At 39.5% G+C, this 19,830-nt stretch overlaps 1 protein-coding gene across 5 annotated transcripts; it reads left to right on the forward strand.

The window, feature by feature from the left end:
* Nucleotides 1–18,766, forward strand: GTF2H2 (general transcription factor IIH subunit 2). Of its 5 annotated transcripts, XM_074995402.1 has the most exons (17): nucleotides 1–55; nucleotides 485–584; nucleotides 671–748; nucleotides 1,659–1,695; nucleotides 2,447–2,533; nucleotides 2,704–2,754; nucleotides 3,641–3,695; nucleotides 4,044–4,181; nucleotides 4,639–4,744; nucleotides 7,297–7,387; nucleotides 7,523–7,610; nucleotides 9,267–9,374; nucleotides 10,578–10,641; nucleotides 11,903–12,006; nucleotides 17,299–17,401; nucleotides 17,628–17,667; nucleotides 18,100–18,766. In XM_074995402.1, exons 2-17 carry the CDS (start codon nucleotides 529–531, stop codon nucleotides 18,217–18,219), a joined length of 1,326 nt encoding a protein of 441 aa, XP_074851503.1. In that variant the 5' UTR covers nucleotides 1–55; nucleotides 485–528; the 3' UTR covers nucleotides 18,220–18,766. The 5 variants fall into 5 exon arrangements, with proteins under 5 accessions (XP_074851503.1, XP_074851504.1, XP_074851508.1 ...); XM_074995403.1 differs by lacking the exon at nucleotides 1–55 and having other exon boundaries at nucleotides 111–584; nucleotides 4,044–4,151; XM_074995407.1 differs by lacking the exons at nucleotides 1–55; nucleotides 11,903–12,006 and adding an exon at nucleotides 11,799–11,844 and having other exon boundaries at nucleotides 111–584; nucleotides 17,297–17,401; nucleotides 18,100–18,198.
* The last annotated feature ends 1,064 nt before the right edge of the window (nucleotides 18,767–19,830 follow it).

The following is a 19,830-nucleotide window of genomic DNA, read 5'->3' on the forward strand; positions in this document are numbered from 1 at the left end:
TGAGGCCGGGGGTTCCGCCAGTTCGCCGTGGGAAGCTCGAGCTGGGGTTTCGCGGGTTAGGTGCTACGCTGGGCGCCGCCGGGGAGAGCGGGGCGGAGGGGAGAGCGGAGCAGGGAACACGCACCGGAGCTAGGCGCCCCGGCGCGCCGCTCATGCCCTCCCGCGGACCCCCTGTGGGCTGGTCAGGAGAGTTAACGCGCGGTCGGCCTCCGAGGCGCTCTCTGCCCTGAAGCACGGCGGGCAGCGCGTCTCGCCGGGGGCGGCGCCTGTCAGCCGCGGGGTGACCCCGCCCCGGGGCACAGCGTTGCCCAGGGCGTGGCCCCCGGGCCCCCGTGGGCAGAAGCAATTCGGCAGCTCGCGTCCCAGGTTGAGCGTCGCAACGGAGATGGAGCTCCTGCGGCGGTGTCAGGGGGGTGGGGCTGTAATGGGAGACGTTTCACCGAAATACCTTTCCTGCTAAGGATGTAATCGTTGTGTTTGACAGAATCGTTGGCAGGCAGGTTTGGACGGGCAGGCAGACAGACAGACATGGACGACGAGCCTGAAAGAACCAAACGCTGGGAAGGGGGTTATGAACGAACCTGGTAAGCTCGGTTCTGCGAATTATTTTAGTACTGATTTAAGAGAGAGAATTTAATCTCCCTTTTCTGTAACAAATTGTTTCTTATAGGGAGGTTCTCAAAGAAGATGAATCTGGGTCACTGAAAGCAACTATAGAGGACATTCTTTTTAAGGCAAAGAGAAAAAGGTAAGCAGTCAGTTCAGAAGAGCAGAGAATGCATTGGGAAAAGCTCATCTCTGAGGTAGTTAAGTTGAAATGAAAGGTATTACATTGATATTAAAATTCTCCCCATGAAGTAGATTAAACATACTACAATAAGTATACATAAACATGCTTTTGCCTTTGTCATCCCCCGCCCAGCCCTATCTCATTCCATAGCTTACATTCAACTTCCTGTTCCATCTGTTGCTTAACTGTGCCGAAAAATAATAATTTGAGAGTCCTCATCAATCTCCACTCTTTAAGCGTGTTGATACTGGATAATTTCTCTATTATCCCAGAGAAATTGGGTCCTAAACTTGTATTTTATATGTGACAGTACAGTGGGGTGCAACTTAGACCACTGAATGTAAATAGTGGAATCTATCTTTGTATGCTGCTGGCTTGCACTCTAACAAAATATTGATGTAAAGAGAGATTATTTTAATTTGTTCATTACTGGGCTGGCTGGATATTTACTTCGGGCTGTGTTATTTGCACCAAATGACTAAATATTTTTAAAATGTTATGTCTAAAATTATACTTGGCAAAGACTCGTTTTCATTCACAGATGTATGTCGTGGTATAAACCCTCACATTTTCAAATACATTATGGTTGTGTAAAACTTCAGAATGGCAAAGAAGTTCAAAGCAGATATCTCCATTAAAACTTAAGAATGACTAGGTTTTCTTTTTATATACTGAGCCTCCTCCCTTCCATAGTTTTTCACAACCCTCGTTGTATGCTAATTTATAACCTTTCATCCCTTTTTAAAATACCTGGAGAATAATGGTAATTTTGCATGTGATAAAACTCTAGGATCGGCCTTAATTATTAATGATGTTTTAGATTCCCATGTTATAGTCTTAGCTTAAATTCTTCTTGTATTTTTAACAGACTCTTTGAACATCATGGGCAAGTTAGACTTGGAATGGTATGTTTATATATTCCCCTTGCCTCTTAGAGCTATTTTTATTGTATCTGAGGTTATGTGTAGTTTGTTAAGCAGTTTTCCCTCTTCAGATGAAACATTGGCATCAAATCTAAGAAATATTTTATCTGCCTTAGTGTGTATGAGTTTGAGGTGTGTTTTTTTTTTTCTGTCCAACAGACATATTGTCACTTTCATGAGTTGGTGATAAATATTGAAAGTATTTACTATTCAGGAAACCTGGGTTCTATTTCCCTTGATGGAATATGCTTTGTTATAAAGTTCAGTCATTCAGCCTCTTTGGGTCTCACTTCCCAATGAGTAAAATAAACATAATACTAGCTTAATTAAAAATAGTTGTGAGAACTGATTCATTTGTAAAACACCATCTTCCTCAGTTGAAATGATGGTATAGATACAAATTATTATTCCATAATTTATTGTTTAAGAGAAGATAAGAAAAATGATTTTCTATCAGGAGATCTGTGCTTACGTTATAAAAGAAAAATGGAGAAGAACTTAACCTCTTTAAACTGCAGCAATCAAAGAATTGTTAAAGTCCATTAGGCTGTTCTGCACTATAAATATTGCCAATGTGACAGAGGAGACTATGTATTTTCTATTTAATTTATGTGAAATAAATTGCAGTTATTTAAAGTTGCTGATTTATAAATGTTTTGAATGTGAGTTCAAAAGTTCATCTTTATTTCAAACTAAAGACTTGGAACTAATATATTTTATTATTATGAATCAGATGCGTCACCTATATGTGGTGGTTGATGGATCAAGAACTATGGAGGACCAAGATTTAAAACCTAACAGGCTTACTTGCACCTTAAAGGTATTTATTTCCCCAAAAGTATATTAACACCAAAGGGTGGGAATGAGAGAATGGAGGATGGGGGGCATTTAAAGGATCTAAATGGTTATATAAGTGCTATTAATTTAACAGATATGAAATGACTGTGTTTGTTATCCTAATACTTGCAACTTTTTTTTTTTTTTTTGCAGTTATTGGAATATTTTGTTGAAGAATACTTTGACCAAAATCCTATAAGTCAGGTATGTAGATCTGTGCTGGAAACTAGGCTCACTGTTACTGATTAAGTGGTTGTCTCAAAACAAGTTGGGAGAAGTTTTGAAATTTTTTTTTTAATTTAATTTTATTAAACATTTTCAATAGATTATTTTAAATTAGTGCACACTGAAACTCTCTAATCCAGCACCTTCAGGATCTGACCAATGCCCAATGAGAAAATTTGCTGGGCCACAGGAGGTCAGTGTTGTCTAGCAGCATTACCAAGACTTTCACTGTTTGCTGGGCCCTTAAAAGACATCTGTGGGTAAATTACAGCTTAATAACCCATAGAACAGCGAGAGTCAGGACTGGTGGCTGGCAACAAACTTTTTGGGACCATAAGAAACTCGGCCACACTCATGACAAGTGGTCAGCCAGCTAAGTAAAATCATGCTGGATTTTACGAATATTGCCGGATCAGAGAGGTTCAAGGTGTAGTAGTAGTCTTTTCCTCTTTTTACCCTTACATTGTGTAATTTTTATTTTCCTGTTAAATGGTGAGGATGAGAATTCAGTTGATTATTTATATATACTTTTTTAAAGTACAAATGAGAAAACACTTAGGATTTGGAATTGCATTCTTAATGCCAGGATGAGACTGTAGAGAGACATTTTAGTCCTTAAGGTCTGGAGGCACCAATGGAGCAAAGAATTAAGGATCTATTTTCATCTTAGTACAAAGGGAGTTGTGTTAGTAACTTCCTGTATCTCAAGGTGAGAGCTGGTTTTAAAATTACTGTGCTTGCAAAGAAAACTAGCAGAGAAATGTATGGGTATTATAAGCATTGATCCAAAAAGATCTGTAAAATGCTGCACAGAGTAAGAATGTACATCAAATTGGTGATTCCTTAATAAAACTGTCTCTTGCAGATTGGCGTAATTGTAACTAAGAGTAAAAGAGCTGAAAAGCTGACAGAACTTTCAGGTAGGAGTAACATTGTCATTACTTTAACTGTTGCACTTTACACAGCCTTGCAACTCGTTCCCCACAGGCAGACCTAATGAAGTCTGCAGTGTACCAGAAGAGTGTAGGAATCCATGTTAGTGTATCTAAATTGCAGATAGTAGCTTGTTTTGATACGAGTTTCTGATTGGTTAAGGAGTCTGCTTATGCCTAGGAGTATACATATAGATATGTTTAAGAGCAGACATAGAATTGTTGTATTGATTATCTCCTGGTAACTTTGTGTAGGTAACTTTTATATTGAGTTCCACCACATGGATTTCTCTATTAGTTTCCCTTTCTGTTCTCACTCTTTTTCTCTTGCACCAGCTTCCTCTTTTATGTACATTTTCTTAACTGGCTGTGAGAGCTGTCTTCATGGGGGATTTTCCTGCTTGGAACAGCCTTTCCATATTTTGCCTCATCAGTCTTTCAAATGTACGAAAACACACCTCGTCTCTGATACTAGTTAGTTATTTTGCTTTCTTTCCCTGTTACCTGTTTTAACTTTGTAAGCGTAGCTAATAGAGATTTTACGTGCTAGCAGAGTAGAGAAGAGATTCAGAAATAGGAACTCCTGATTACTAATGTTATTTCTGCCACTAACAAGCTATATAGCTTCAGGCTAGTCATCTTGTCTTTTTAACCATATGTAAAATTGAGATAACTACCAACTTTTTAGGTACCTTGAGTTACTTAATGTTTTGTACTGTGCTTTTAGGATGCAAAAGACTGTGCAAGTACTAAACAGTGTTGTTAAAACAATTTGTGATGCAGTTCACACTAGGGTATTTTCAGTTTATGTATTTCAGCCTGTATCAATATAGTTTTAAAAAAAAAAATCTGACAATTGTACATCTTTCAATTACCTTACCATTTCTGGTGAGTGTTTTTTACTCCTCTTTTGTGATGTTTTGACTTCTAGGGAACCCAAGAAAGCATATAACTGCTCTGAAGAAAGCTGTAGATTTGACCTGCCATGGAGAACCATCTCTGTATAACTCTCTAAATTTGGCCATGCAGACTTTAAAGTTAGTATGTATTGGTTGTGATAGGTTTTATTATTTTTGGAATAATAGAAACATAAAATATTGATTGTAAGCTCTTTATGGCAGGACCATGTTTTTGTTGAGAATAATGCCTTGTGTAATGCTGCACTGATCCTTCTGAGATATCTTAAAGTGTTACTGTGATACACATAAATAACTTCTGCTTTGTACATTGCAGTTAACGTAATTGTTAGTTCAAAATAAAAATTAAAGCATTTAATATTCCCAGATGAAAATTGGAAGCATTATTCAGTAAGAAGTGGGAAACTTTTTTTTGTCTCTGTAAGAGCACAAAGTATTTATCAAAACTTAACTGTTAGATATGTATAACAAAAATAACAAATGTCACCTTGTGTTTTTGGTTAACTCTTCATTTTCAACTGCTTAGGGAACCAGTTACTGCCAAAATTAACTCTTTTGAATATTTGTGCATAGGATTTCATTCTTTTCTTTGAAGAGGTAGGCAAGACCCCAGCCGTTACATACAAAAAGACAGGTGCTCTGCTGGAGGAGGAGGTACAGCATGCTCCCAGGGCTGTCCTGCAGGCTGTCGTGCTCAGCAGCAGGCAGGTGAAAAGGCTGTCTGGTGTGCCCTCTTCACTGGCCTGGGAACTGCCTGAGGCACCCCCTCCCACAAGTGTGCTTTTCAGGAAAGCCGTTGGGAGGGGCTTAGCTCTCTTCTCACTTCCTTCTGATTCTGTTTGGTGTTCCTGTCTGTCACTCTCAGGGTTGGTCTACACTAGACCTTACAGTTGACCTTAGATACGCAATTCTAGCTATGCCAATTGCCACCCACTTTTTATCCAGGCCCACCTGCAGCCGGGGAGTGGGCACAGTGCTAACTTCACTCTCCCTGATACTCTGGCTGGGTAGTGGGACTGGAGCTTAACCCCTTACCCCCCTGATGGCCCACCTACTGGAAGTCGGGGCCCACTCAAGTGGGTGCCTGTTGTCATATCATTGCCTCCCACACCCCAGGACCCTGCCCTGAGCTGCCTCCTGCCCCCAACCCTGACTCCTTCTCGCTCCCGGCTGTGACTTTTGTACCCCCAGTATCCCCATCCCTTACCCGTCCCACCACACCTCACCCTTAAATTTGTTACAGGTACTGCCATATCGCACCCCGTAACCTCCTGCCCTGAGTTTCTCTGGGGGCAGGGAGCAATACAACAGTACCTGTAAGAAATGTGTTCCTTTCACCCTCCTTTTAACTATGTATTCATTAAAGCAGAGAACATATTAAAATTTGTTTTCTGGATAGTAAATGGCTCAGCTCCTCACATATGGACATGGTACATTCCAAAGCTGTAAGGTGAAATGGGAAAGTGTAAGTCATGTGCTATAGTAGTGGCTTTAATGTATTTGACTATGAGGCTGGGACATATGGAACCTAGGATTCAAACCTAATTTTTCTGAGGATTGTACAAACACTGCTGAAGACAACATAGCCCTTGTCCCAACAAGTTTAAAATCTAAAGGATGCAAAAGGAGATGAAGGTTTGGAAAATGGGATGTAATAGACAGGTAAATGAACAGGATGATGAAATGCCGTCAATTTTGTTAATTTCCTATTTTGTTATTTTTAACTATTTATTTTTAATTTGTCTGTAGAAGTAGGATTTGGAGAAATGGCAGGAGTGGTGAGTTAGTTAAAGGTAGGAGAAAAGAAGGTATGGGGAAGAGGAACAGTTTACCATCTGTTTTAGCCAAGGTCATCTGTCGGGTTTTGTGTACATCTCACAAGAGATGAGTTTTTAAATAGTAGCTTTTTAGATTTTTGTTGGGAGGGAGTAAGCATGGTAAAGAAGTAGCAGAAGAGACAGAGTAGATGTTTGAGGGACAGTCTGACTGGTGGTCAGGAAAGGCCATTGAAAAGGACAGAGTAAAGGTGGCGGGGGAGGATATACTAAGTTACTAGAACAGCTAGTTAGAGCAAGGCTAAATGGTTAAGAGTCTCAAAGGGGAAAGAATTCAAAGAAGCATGTTTTCTGAATTAATGTTGATTTTTGTTTTTCCTATAAGGGGTTGAAAAGAAAAGATGTTTTTTTTTTCTGTAGTATTTGCTGTATTCTAAGAGGTGAAAGAGCGAGAGGACAAGACACTAGAAACTTTGAGGACCTTCTCTTTGTGAAAGATGTCAGAGATTGGAATCTCTGAATTGACCACAGAATGAAGTTTTTTAAAACTAGAAAAATGCTTTGCGATAATATGTTGTGGTGGTAGACTGATGGTATTTTTTCTCTGAAGGATTGTAGTGGGATAACTTAAACAATTCTAAAAAGCCATCAACTGTAAATAACATTTTGAGTAAGTTAGATATTGAAAGAGTATGTATGACTTTATTGTGGGAACAGTTCTGTCATGTTTGGGGACATTAGCCACACTTTATTTTGTTAAAATAAGCATTTCTCAGGAAATGCTATTCTGGGGGATTCTTAACAAACCACAGCATCAAACCTTAGCATACGTGTGTGTAATTGTTATATGCTTAGTTTATATTTGATTTAAATATACATTTTTTTTACCTTCTATAGACATATGCCAGGACATACAAGCAGAGAGGTTTTGATTATCTTCAGCAGCCTGACAACATGTGATCCGTCTAATATCTATGATCTAATTAAGGTATACAAATGAAATTTTTTTCTTAAAAATGTTAGTGTTATTTTTGTCATTAAATTTTAATTGGAAATGTACATAACCTTTTGCATTTTTCCGTTCTGCTCATGCATTTGGGCTTTTTTGTTTTTCTATGTGAAGTGTTTAAAGGCAGTTAAGATCAGAGTATCTGTGATTGGCCTTTCTGCTGAAGTTCGAGTTTGTACTGTACTTGCCCGAGAAACAGGTGGTAAGTATATAAACTGATTTTGACCATATGTCAGTAATAGTCATTTAAGTCCAAAAGAAAAGTGACTTGACAGATTTTTTTTTAAATAAATTATTTGAAAAGGATGAATTTGTTTTGACCATATGGTTTTGGTAGGAGAATAGTTCATAATTGCTCCCTCCACTTAAAGAAGTCCTACAAATTCAGTAAATTTGATAACGTAGCACTAGTTGTTGGTTTGAGCGATGATTAAAGAAACAAGTATACCCAAAAAAAGTCTGTAGGTGAACTCTGTCATATCAAAGTTAATGAACATATATTACCATTAGTGATTACAAAGCTTACTTGGAAAACAAAACTGCGTTGTATAAGTTAGTGCAGAGATGGAAGGTAGGGTTTCGCTAAGTTTTTAGAGCAGGGTGGGGAACCTTTTCTGAGTCGGGGGCCATTCACCTGTAGACAAATAATTTGGGTGCCACAGAAATGAGAAGCAAAACAAACAAAAAATCTCATCTTACTGATATGGTCCCTGACTTGTATGAGGGCCAGGGCTATGGGGTCAGGATGGGAGGGAGGGCACAGGAGCAGTCTGGGAAATGGGGGAGTCTGGGCCGGAGTGGGGTACAGGAACAGGCTGTAGGTGGGGGATCTGTGTGGGTGGGGGGTGTAGGAGAGGAGTGGGGGTCTGGGCAGGAGGGGGTGCAGAAGCAGGCTGGGGGTGTGGGTTTAGGTGTGAAGAAGGGTTCAGGAGAGTTTGAGGAGCCAGGGTCTGGAAGAGAGGGGCAGGATGAGGCTCTGGAAGCGGGGGGGTCTGAGCAGGAAGGGCGCAAGCAGGGAGTGCATGGGGGGCTCTGTCTTGGAGGCAGGTGTAAGAGGGGTGGGGGGTCTGGGTGGGAGGGGGTGGAGGGGTTTGGGTACAGGATCTGTGAGGGAGGGTCAGGGTCAGGGCAAGGGGTGTGGACGGGAGGGGTCAGGACAGGGATGTGAGTGGAGGTGTGACTGGGGGGGGCAGGAGCTGTTTGTGGGCGCGATGTCTGGGTGACTGAGGGTATACCTACTGTTGTAGCACCCCCCAGGATGCACATAGCTTTATGCCCTCTCCCTCTTGCTCCCAGGCATTGCCCTCCTCTGTTGTGATTGGCCAGAATTCCATCCAATCAGAGCAGGGGTAGGAAACCTCCAGACAGGCTGCCCAGGCTGCTGCTGCTCTACCCAGCGGGGAGGACAGCAGCAACTGGTGCAGAGTCAGAGCCACTTCCTGACCCTTGCCTGATGGGGCCTACAAGGGTCAGGGCTCTACACCCTCCACTTTGCTGTGGGCTGGATTCTATGGAGGGGAGGCCCGAGCCTAGGGATCCAGATCCAAACGAGATGTGGTCCAGGAGGGTCTCCACCCCTGTTCTAGAGGTACACAATCATTCCTGTATATTACATCTAAAACATTATGTAGTAACTGTAGGTAACAGCCCATATGTTTTGCACTGTTGTCATTCTACAAGTTTGCTTAAACTGTTTCCAGATTTTCCCTGCATTTGCTTATCCAGCTTTTTTCTTAATGAGTGTTTTGTTCACAGTAAAAGTACTCATGCACTATTTGCAAATGTATTACGATTATGGTATTTATCTAGTCTTAGTACATGTTAGTGGAGACTCATGCACTTTCTATCTTCTTTGTAGGAACATACCATGTTATTTTAGATGAAAGCCACTATAAAGAACTGCTGATGCATCATGTTAGCCCTCCACCTGCTAGTTCAAGTTCTGAGTGCTCCCTTATTCGAATGGGTAGGATCTTGTTTTATTACATTTTAAATGCAAGATTAATGATCTTTTGTGTCTTCTGTAGTAAAATAATACGAAGAAGGTATTTGAAATCTGGAAAACACATACATATAATTGTTTTTATTTTAATTTTTCAGTTTTAGCAAACTGGATTTTAACATTTAACAATATCCCTGCAAATCATTTGTCTATTTAAATTGAAAATAAAACTCAGTTTTCAATGGGTAATAACAAATGTACGCTCTTTCTTTGTGCGGTAGTGGGAAAAATATGATATGTAAAATAGGAAGATGATAAAACTTAAAAACTTTTCCTCTCCATTTGTATAACTTTTTCCCAACTTCTCACGATGACTGCCTTCTGTACCTTGGCCAAGACTCATGAGGTTTTTAAATTGATGTGAGTATTGTTATGGGATTAACATACTGTACATATACTAGGAGATAGCTTGCCAGTTTTTTCCTTTTGTAACAGCCAGAATGAGCTCCTTCTGATGGAAAAGGAATTCTGAAAGAGTGTGATTCAGAAGGTAAACTAAGTTGCAGCACAGTTTTCTGCTGCTGTGCCAACTTATTCCCCGTTATAAAACAACTTTCTTGTTATTCATCAAAGTGAAAAAATAAAAAGTAGATACTTGTGTGTAAGCATACTTATAATTAAACAATATTTAATCTTTTTATTCAGTCAAATCAGGGGAGCAGTAATAGTAAAAATTAGTTCATTGGTTGAGATGATTATAAAAACAATTACCAGAGGAGGACTGGGAGTTACCTAGGAGCTCCAGAAAATTTTTGTATTAAGCATCACACTATAGAAGACATATCTCTGAAGTCTGGGCAGTAAATTATTTACCTTAGTTTCTGACTTGAAGCATAGTTCATTTTAATACACTGCTTTTTCTCCTTCTCTACTATCTAATCTAATTTCTCTTTAATTCTGTGCCAAAAATTGAGGTCTGTCGGTTTCAGTTTACGTAGTGTGAAAAAATTATTATTTGAAGAGAGAGAGTGCAGGATTTGGAAGTAGAAGTAGGAAGAGAACACTCATCATGGATTTAATATCTAGGAGAAGGTGTGTTGACTTCTGTAGTAACATGAAATATTCTAAATATTAACCCCTAACTTTTCAACTTCTCTACTCAGATAGGAAATTGTTCATTATGTTACAAATTCATATGATGATGGAATATTTTTCTTGGCTCCTAAGGTTTTCCTCAGCATACCATTGCATCTCTCTCTGATCAGGATGCTAAACCATCTTTTAGCATGGCGTAAGTAAAATATGGCTACTCTGAGGCATTATTAGAATTCTGTGGTATCTAGATAAACTTAAAAATCAGTATTTGCACTGAAAGGTACAAAACGTCATGAAAATGAGTAGGCAGCTGGTGTGCTGTTTATAATGAGAAAACAGGCTGGGTGAGGTAGTATCTTTTATTTCTACCAATTAATATTTGGTGAAAGACGAGCATTTGAACTTTTAAAGGTCACTGCATACAACTGAACGCAGGGTACTTGTACAGCCAACATCTGTGTGTATCCAACTGTTGCCTCTTACGCTTAAATTTTAACGTCTTTAGTGCAGTGTTCATGTTAGGGTTCATGTTTTGGTTTTGTTTGTACTGTGGTTTGCCTTAGGACTGCAATAAATATATATTTTTACTATACTATGGCAAATAACATCAGCGTCCTTAAATATGATGATGATAAAGAAAGAACACTTGGAACTGAGTCTCCCATTCATTTAATTGTAAATGTGTAATAAAATTGAAAGTTTGATGAGCTAGAGAGGGCCCTTCTTTGTGAGAAGAGACTAGCATTCAAAGACAGTGGCATTTCAGAAGGGAGCAGTGTGTACTCCCTGAAAGAATAAAAAGTAAAGATCTGCCTCTTAAAGTCCACATCAGTGTTTCTCTGTGTGAGGATAAATTATGGTGGTAGTATAGTGACAGTGGGGCCAGCAGCCATCATGGGCCCTTGTTCCCTGAAATACACCCCCACCCAATCAGCGGCCCTGTATGGTGAATGCCTTTTATGAAGTCGCTTTTAGAGAGAAAGGAAATTTAAGTTATGTGGAGGTAAATCAAATCAAGCATAAATTTCATCTCTTGGGGAAATGTTTATTTACACCTTTAAATCCTGGGTCACATTTCAAAAAGCTTATTCAGCTTCTCATGACATTTCTCTATTACTGGATGTTTCTGAGATAGAGTTAGAAACTCAATTGAGCTACGTGGTAACACTTAATAATTTCTTAATGTTTTGCTAGTAAGAAATTAAAATATTAATCCCAGGATCTGATTAACGACCTCGGTCAAGAGTTTGTGTATTGTTGTACCACTTCATTAAGGAGTCATGTCATTTATGGACATGTGTATTTAATAATGAATTTCCTCATTAATTAATTTGCAACTTTGCATCATACCAGATGCCGTGACAAACTCTGTGCTCCTTCAGGTCTGTCCAGCAGTTTCAGATATGTCCAGGAGGCTTCAACAGTGTTGATATCTTCTTTTCCCATCCCACCCGCAGGCATTTAGAAAACAACAGTGATCCAGGTCTTTCGCTGGGTGGGTATTTCTGTCCCCAGTGTAGAGCCAAATACTGTGAACTCCCTGTGGAATGCAAAATCTGTGGTGAGTACCCTTCCCCTCAAAAAAAAAAAAGTGTGTAGACTGAGTGAAGACCTTAACAGGGGAAAACAGAAATAGTGTCCTAGGTGGGGATCTACCATAGATCAGCAAATCAAGAGGAGGAGGTGGATGAAGCATATATAAAGCAAATTCTACAAATTAGCAAAACATAAGACTTGGTTGAATGGAGAACTTGAACTACGCTGCCATCTCTTGGAAATCAATATTGTAAAACACAGAATGCCCAAAAAGGTTTTTTAACATCTTGGGGACTGTTTGTTTCAGAAGAGGGTGAAAGTAAACAGGAGAATACCATTTTAGACTTGTTTCTCGCTGGCTGGGGAAACTGATTGCAAATCTGAAGGTTGACAGCAAGGTGAGGTAAGGTGATTGTGAAATGATAGATTTTATGATTCTAGGGAGAGGGAGGAGTGAGAGCAACAGATAATGGATTTAGACAAATTTAGAGAACTTGGAGGTAAAATCCAATGGGAGAAAACTCTAAGGCAGGGGTCAGCAATCTGCAGCTCCAGAGCCCCATGCGACTTTTTAAGGACTCAGTTGCAGCTCCAGGAACTGCCACTGCTGACTCCTCTTGCAGCTCCCTGCCCTGCCACTGCTGAAATAAACTAAATTTAAATGCTAGAACTAAATTTAATTGCTTTAACAGCTGGCAGGGCACCTGGAGGGTTCCGGGCGTTAAACCAATTAAACTTAGTTCCATTATTTCATTAATAGCAGGGCAGGGAGTCGCCTGCACTGCATGTGGGGGAAGAGCTAAGCCCGTAGGAGAGCTGTGGGGAGGGGCAGCTGAATCTGCCCCTTGTGGAGCTGCGCAGCCCTACTGTGGAGGAGGTGGTGGCTGCAGAGGAGCAGCAGCAGCAGACGCAGGAGGAGGAGGTGGTGGCTGCAGAGGAGCAGCAGCAGCAGACGCAGCTGGAGGGGCTTCTTGGCTGAGGCGGGTTAATCCTGGGGATGGGGGCGGGGTTTGGGGCTGAGAGGGATTAAGTCTGGAGCTGGGAGGTGGGTTTGTGAGGGGAGGTATAGCTTGAGGATGAGGGGACAGATTTGGGGGCTGAGGTGGGAAAAGCCTGGAGATGGGGAGGGTGGGGAGCATGGAGGGTTGATGGAAACATCGCTTCTTTCTACTCCAGAGACTGTCCCCAGGTGCAGCATTTTCCTTGTCCTCATTTGCTCTCCAGTCCAGGGGTGAAAGTAACTTATTTTAGCTGGTACAAATAATTTTGTGTGCACTGTTCTTAAAATAGGGGTTAGAAAAAGTACGGTTTGACGTTATTTATTAAGGAGCGTCTTGTATTCACATGCACTGTGGCTCTTGAGGTATTTATTGATTTTTGTAACAGAATTTGAAAAAAATGTCTCTTCTTGCTAATTTGGTTGCAGACTCCTGCTCTAAGGAACAAATGAGTTCCAGAGAGCTAGCATCTCTTCTGAGATGATAATAAAGGCAAAACTGCAAAGTGTCATGATGTGATGAAGTATAGTAAGAGGCAGCTTTAGCTGCACTTGAAAATCCAAAAAAGAATCCTACCCTCCAAAAATGGAAACATGAGTAAATTGCTAAGAATGAGTACAAAAGGAAAGCACAGACAGAGCTAGGCTGAGGCCCAGAATGAGTTGTGCCTAGCAAGGAACAATCAAAGGAAACAAGAGCTTCTATAAATGCATAAGGAAGGGAAAGTGTAAATCCTGTACTTAACAGGGAAATAGAACTAATAATGGACCACCTCTGTCCAGTTCTTCAGGCTTTGCTGAATTGTAACCAGATACTTAACACAAATAATATAAAAAAGGAGGAAGGCCTGCAACTCAAAATATGGAAAGAAATCATTAAATAATAATTAAATGTATTCATATTGGCATTGTCTGATGAAGTGCACCCTATGTAATTTAAGGAGGAGCTTGTAGTTTTTCCAGATATCCTGGAGTGCATATGCTTGGATAATTTTCTTCAGAGTATCCTCACTCATGCTGAGCCTCTTGCTGTCAAGTAGTTAGTTCAACTTTGAAAACATAACTGCATCGTTAGATTCAGAAGGTACTCTAAAAGTTTGCTGGGCCACTTTGGCTAAAGTTGGGAATTGTTTCTTGATGTTGTTTTAAAAAGCCAGAACATCCAGTTATGTATCATCAGGGTTAGGTAAGTTCATGGAAGGAGTAAATGCTCATTTCAGATCGCATGTTCAGTGACAGTGGTTGAAACACTCTGACACAACATTTGTAGTCTCCTGAATTCACCTCAAGGAAGGGATGTAATACCTGGATGACATTCTAAAAAGAATGTTTGATACGAAACTCTTTGGGGTTTAGATTATGGAACATATGTCTCCCATTTCTGGCTGTGCTGTGTTGAATGTTTGTTTTCTTGTGTTCTGTGATGGGATTTTTAGAAACAAACCAGCTGGATTTTCTTGCTATGGTTGTGTCTACACTACAAAAATAACTTTGAAGTTGCTTACTTCGAAGTAGAGCGTTTACACACACCCTACCTGGAAGATAAACTTCGAAGTAGGGCACTACATTCCCGGGAATGGAGTAAGGACTTTGTGAAGTTGGGCTCCCTACTTCAAAGTTAACTTTGAAGTGAGGGAAAATGTGTGTAGAGACTCTGCTGGCTACTTCGATGTAGTGCCTAACTTTGAAGTTAACTTCAAAGTTAGTTCCTAGTGTAGACACACTCCATATGTTTTTCTTGCAGCTTTTGTGCTCAGTTTAGCTGAGGCTTTGGTTTTGAGGGTTGGTAAATACTTGTAATGACAAACATGAAGGCTGTAGACAGAAAATTCCAGTGTTCTTGTATTTAACATTTTCCTACCTTTGTTGGTACATCTCAGACACGTCAGTTATTGTTGCATTGACAAAACGACTGTCAGCAGTGGGGATGAATGGCACATCCACACAAAACAGTGCAGGCTTGTTTGGAAATTAAAAACTTGAAATAGAAGGCCAACAGACAGTCCCAAGTATCAGAAATCGCATAGCTCCATCAATTTGTTCTGTCAGTGTAGATGCTAAAGCATTGTTTTATTTCAGATGCTTACCAGTGAGGTTATGTGCATTAGGAAGGGCTATTACACAAAGTCAGCAGTAGGCTCCTCTGCTCTTAATAGCCGTTATCCAACAAAACAAAGAGCACATAAAAAGTAATTGATGCAATTGTGCTGTCTTCTCTTTCATTAAAACCCCAATTAAAATCACTTACTACTATTTATCCCGAAGCTCACTTCTTTAAGCATCTCATGTTGCTTGCTTTCTGTGTCCTTTTATTGTCAGCATGAGCAATGACCTCATTGCTGCAATACTTGAAACACAATGCATCCTCTTCACTTGTATCTTTATTTTTCTTGAAAATTTAGAAGCACTGATATATTTCTTGGTATTCAGCATAAATGTGTGTGTTCATCCCACGATTACTGTTTTTATCTTGTCTGTCTGTAATGCCTAAGCAGCTTGCCTCAGTTTTTCTAGATCTGTGTGTTGGTAGTTCAGGGACACATTCTCCTCCCTCCACTCCCAGAGACTTTGTACAACAAGATCCCCTGTTGGTTTGCAGAAAGATTGCAGGTGTGTTTGCTCAGAGGAATGGATAGAGTGAAATGAATGACAAGGGAAAGGGTGATTAATGGAGTAAGATGCCCTCCCCTGTGAGCCCTGCCTGGGTGAGAAGCCATTTTGAGGGGTAGTCTAGAGTCAGCCACAGAAAACACAAGACTTGCTATGTGAGGATCCAGAAGAACCCAAACTGAGATAACCAGGTGAATTAGTGGCATTACATTTCTTTATTTGTGGAAGATTGATTGATTGTTTAAATTCAGCACCGTACTAAATGGATGCCAAGAAATTGCCAGGCAGTGTTTTGTGGTGAGCCAATCACAGCACAATATTCATGTTTAATTCTCTGACTTCTACAATGCGTTTTGTATCTTACAACATGGAACAGTTTCAGTCCTAAAGCTCCAGGACACAACAATTGTTAAATACTGAAGTGTTACACAAAAATAAGTACCTGAAAAAATGTGTATAAACCAGTAAAAACTGAACTCCTCTAATAAACTTGGTAATTTTCAGTAAAAATTAGTAAAAACTGAAAACATGAAATACTACATATATAAGAAATGGTTAAAAAATCCAGAGGAAAGGAGAGAGAGAGAGGCGGGGGGAGGGGGAGAGAGAGAGTGAGTGTGTGTGTGTGTGTTGCGGGAGGGGGGTGGAACCTGATCCATTAAGAGCTCTTGCTAAAAGGATGGTGATCAGTTGTTCTCTGTGTCTTGTCCTGCAATGGACATAATGGGCTTAAACTGCAGCAAAGGAGGTTTAAAGTAGATATTAGAAACATCTAGACATCATTAGAGTTAGACAAGTACTGGAATAGGCTTCCGAGAGAGTCTATGGAATCCCTGTAGAGGAACAGGTTATACCAAATAAATGTTAGTATGGTTTTAGGTATTTTGATCATTTTGTTTCAGTACAGGGGTTAGGACTAGGTAACATCACAAGGTGCTTCTAGTGTTACCTTTCTGTGATTCTTTACATATAATGGTAAGAAGCAACAACAACAAATGAACCCGCCCCCTACATATTAGGATATGGAAAAATTCAATTATACATGTTGCACAACTTGTACTTATTTTACACCCAAGCCTCTAGAATTAAGTATGAGGCTTTCAGGGCTATAGTATGTAGAAAGCAATACTGTAACACAGATCATTATGTGTTCTAGACTGGATGCTGAGTTTCTTGTGTGTTTGCAATTTGCATTTTGGTCAGTAGGAATTTTGGATAAACCAAACTTTGATCATGCTCCATTTCTTTTGTATTCCAGGATCTTTTATATTCACTGGATTGGAATATATAGGATTAAAAAAGGGATTCTGTTAGCAGTCAGTTTAGTTGTATAGTGGAATTGTCATTTGTGCTGGAGGAGAGGTGTAATGTACCCTTTTTTTGAAGGGCTTGTGCATAGTTACATTTTTCTTTATAATCCTCAAACAAAATCTTAAGCATACTTTTGTAAACCTCTGCGATCATAAACCTTGATGGAACAGAATTGTACTACTTGTAATTCTTAATGATTTTTCACTTTTATGTGGACTAAGGCCTACATTTAGATTACGAACACTGATACACTCAGAAAATACCTTTTGCTGTTAAACAGGGGATTGGGGGCCAAAGGATTGGTAAACACATGGTTTCTTGTGTTGCTTTCTCCTGTATTCATGAAATCAGCATTTTTGGTATTTTGTTTTTGACCTTTTGGTCTTTTTGATGTTCAAGGTCTCACATTAGTCTCTGCACCCCATCTGGCTCGCTCTTACCATCACCTGTTTCCTTTGGACGCCTTTCAAGAAGTTGCACTGGAAGAATATAAAGGAGAACGGTATGTAAATCATGCCTGCTATAAAGAAGCTACTTTGGCCCTTATAGAATTCATCTTTTGTGAAATAAGATGAGTTGAATGGTTTCTTTAGTAATGATTGAACTAGTGCCTGTTCAGCTAAATGAAACGACTGATTTGTTATTTAAGCAAATAAAAAATTGTATAACTATGTAAAAGTGTTATTTAAATTTTTCTTTCAATAAAAATACTGAATTCTGTTTCATAGCTATTGTCAAGGCTGCCAAGGCGAGATTAAAGATCAACATGTAAGTGATTATTAAAATGTACTATAATTTTAACACTTCCTCCTGACGTAACTGAACTTTGTGCATGTCATCTTGATGACTAAAGAGAAAGCAGTGCATGGAGACCATCATGTTGGCTAAATTGAGTTCTTGGTCCTATGTTCTCACTGTAGACTTCAAAAGCAGTACACAATGTAAGGAAGTGTCCAAAGATTGTTAGGTATGCTGCTACCCTCATTCAAAAAGTTGACAAGGGCCAAGATGAGTCCTATTCCCACATCAGAGCATAAGGATGGACTCTTTACAGAATAGAGTTAAATTAGAGAAACATGAGCATTTTAATTATGTAGGGCTGTTATTGTGTAAATCATGCAAGTTTATTTACAGTACTATTTCATTACTGTAATACTATATTTGTAGTTTAAAAAATTTTTTTTCTATCTTTTCCTCCAGGTTTACATTTGTAAAGTCTGCCAGAATGTATTTTGTGTAGAATGTGACTTATTTGTTCATGACTCTCTGCACTGCTGTCCTGGCTGCATTCACAAGCACCCTGCTCCTCCATCTGTATGATACCAGGTGTCTGTAGAGATTGTCCTATTTCATTATTGTACAAAGACTCAAATTAGACTAAGCAAGCATAGACTGCAGTAATACACCTCAAAACCACAAAGCAATAACTAGATGAATGCAGTAACAAACGAAAATCGGCTAGAATGAACATTTTTAGTTAATGTATAGAATTGAAATATTATAATTTTGTTTGTAAATATCTAGTTTACCTTACATCTGTTGAAAGCCTTTGACTTATTCAAGAGTCATGCTAAATAAATGTCTGTAACCTTGTGAAAAATTGATTTGTACATTAAAACTGACTTTTTTGTAACTTGTAAATATCTTAAATACATTGTGTTTCTACCTTAGAGATGGACTATTTTAAAAATTGTACTGAAATATCTATTATGAGAATGGCTATCCTAGGTCAGATGAAACGTTCATCCTATTTAGTCCCTGTTCCAACAATGACCAGTGCTTGGTGCCGTAAAGGGAATGAATGATCCATTTGCTGTTGCCTGCTCTTAACTTCCAGCAAATAAAGCCCATCCCGGCTAATTGCCATTTATATATCTGGTCTCCATGAATTTATCTAGTGTTTGTTTAACCCCCCTCTAAGAACTTATTCAAGTAGTTTGACAGAGGAGCCCAATAATCTTTATAAATCAAACATAGAAATGCAGGGCTTGAAGTGCCCTGAAGCTCTCACTCAGTACATCCTCTAACAGTGAAGCAGGGTAAAAGTATGCCTCAACCATCACAGATAGGCACTGGTCTACCCTGTTCTTAAAAAACCTCCCACTGTTGGATGCTTCCACAACCTCTTTGGTAACCTGTACCAGTGCTTAAGGGGTCTTAATCTCAAAGCTTAAATTTGTTTGCTACAACATAAGTGGATTACTGCTTCTCCTATCCCTGCTGGAGAATTGTTCACACTCTTATATGTGAAGGTCTCAGTTCAGTTTAACCTAAACATGATCAGTTTTTTTTTTTCAAATAATGTATTCTATGTTAATTTGCTTACATCTTTAAGGGTGGTACCCAACATTTGGTGTGGTACTCTGAGGCTTTACTAACTGCTATCTCAAGTAAGGTTTACCTTTCATGTCTTACAGATACTTGCATTTTGTGTATGCCAATATTCAGTGCTTTTCATTTGTGTTAGGACTATCATTTCACCATGTGTGAGGATCTAAATTAGCTTCCTTCCTGCATCAGTACCAGAATGACTTAAGTTCCAGTGAATTATGTTTGCAAATTGAAGGAAGGCAATATAGTTGTCCAAGTGTAAGTGGGAGCAGAATTTGCTATTGACAGTTGAATGACAATCACTTTGTTCCCTATGAACATAGGGTTATGAAAGCTACCCCCCACTCTGAATAGCTGCACATTTTGAAAGCCTTTAATGTGATGCAAACAAAGGTGTGTACATGCTAATTTGAGTGAGAACTTTGCACCATTATGCACATGTAGATTTTACTGGAGGGATGCTGTGACATAAGCAGGAGGGATACAGACTGCACTCATCCCACTGCAGGTAGGAGAAGGGCACAGCTGGTTAAGATTTAAATAGCTTTTACTATACACATGCTTTCTAAAGTACTAAACAGTCCAGTTTAAAAAAGTAAA

This window comes from Carettochelys insculpta, chromosome 5 (genome assembly GCF_033958435.1).
Source record: "Carettochelys insculpta isolate YL-2023 chromosome 5, ASM3395843v1, whole genome shotgun sequence".
Classification (NCBI taxonomy): Eukaryota; Metazoa; Chordata; order Testudines; family Carettochelyidae; genus Carettochelys; species Carettochelys insculpta.

Bases quoted from the DNA above. Each gene is read 5' to 3' on its own strand.
- GTF2H2 (XM_074995402.1), top strand. From the start codon at position 529: ATGGACGACGAGCCTGAAAGAACCAAACGCTGGGAAGGGGGTTATGAA. The intron at 1,696-2,446 runs GTATGTTTATAT...ATTATGAATCAG, and splicing joins GGCAAGTTAGACTTGGAATG to ATGCGTCACCTATATGTGGT. The intron at 12,007-17,298 runs GTGAGTACCCTT...TTGATGTTCAAG, and splicing joins TGTGGAATGCAAAATCTGTG to GTCTCACATTAGTCTCTGCA.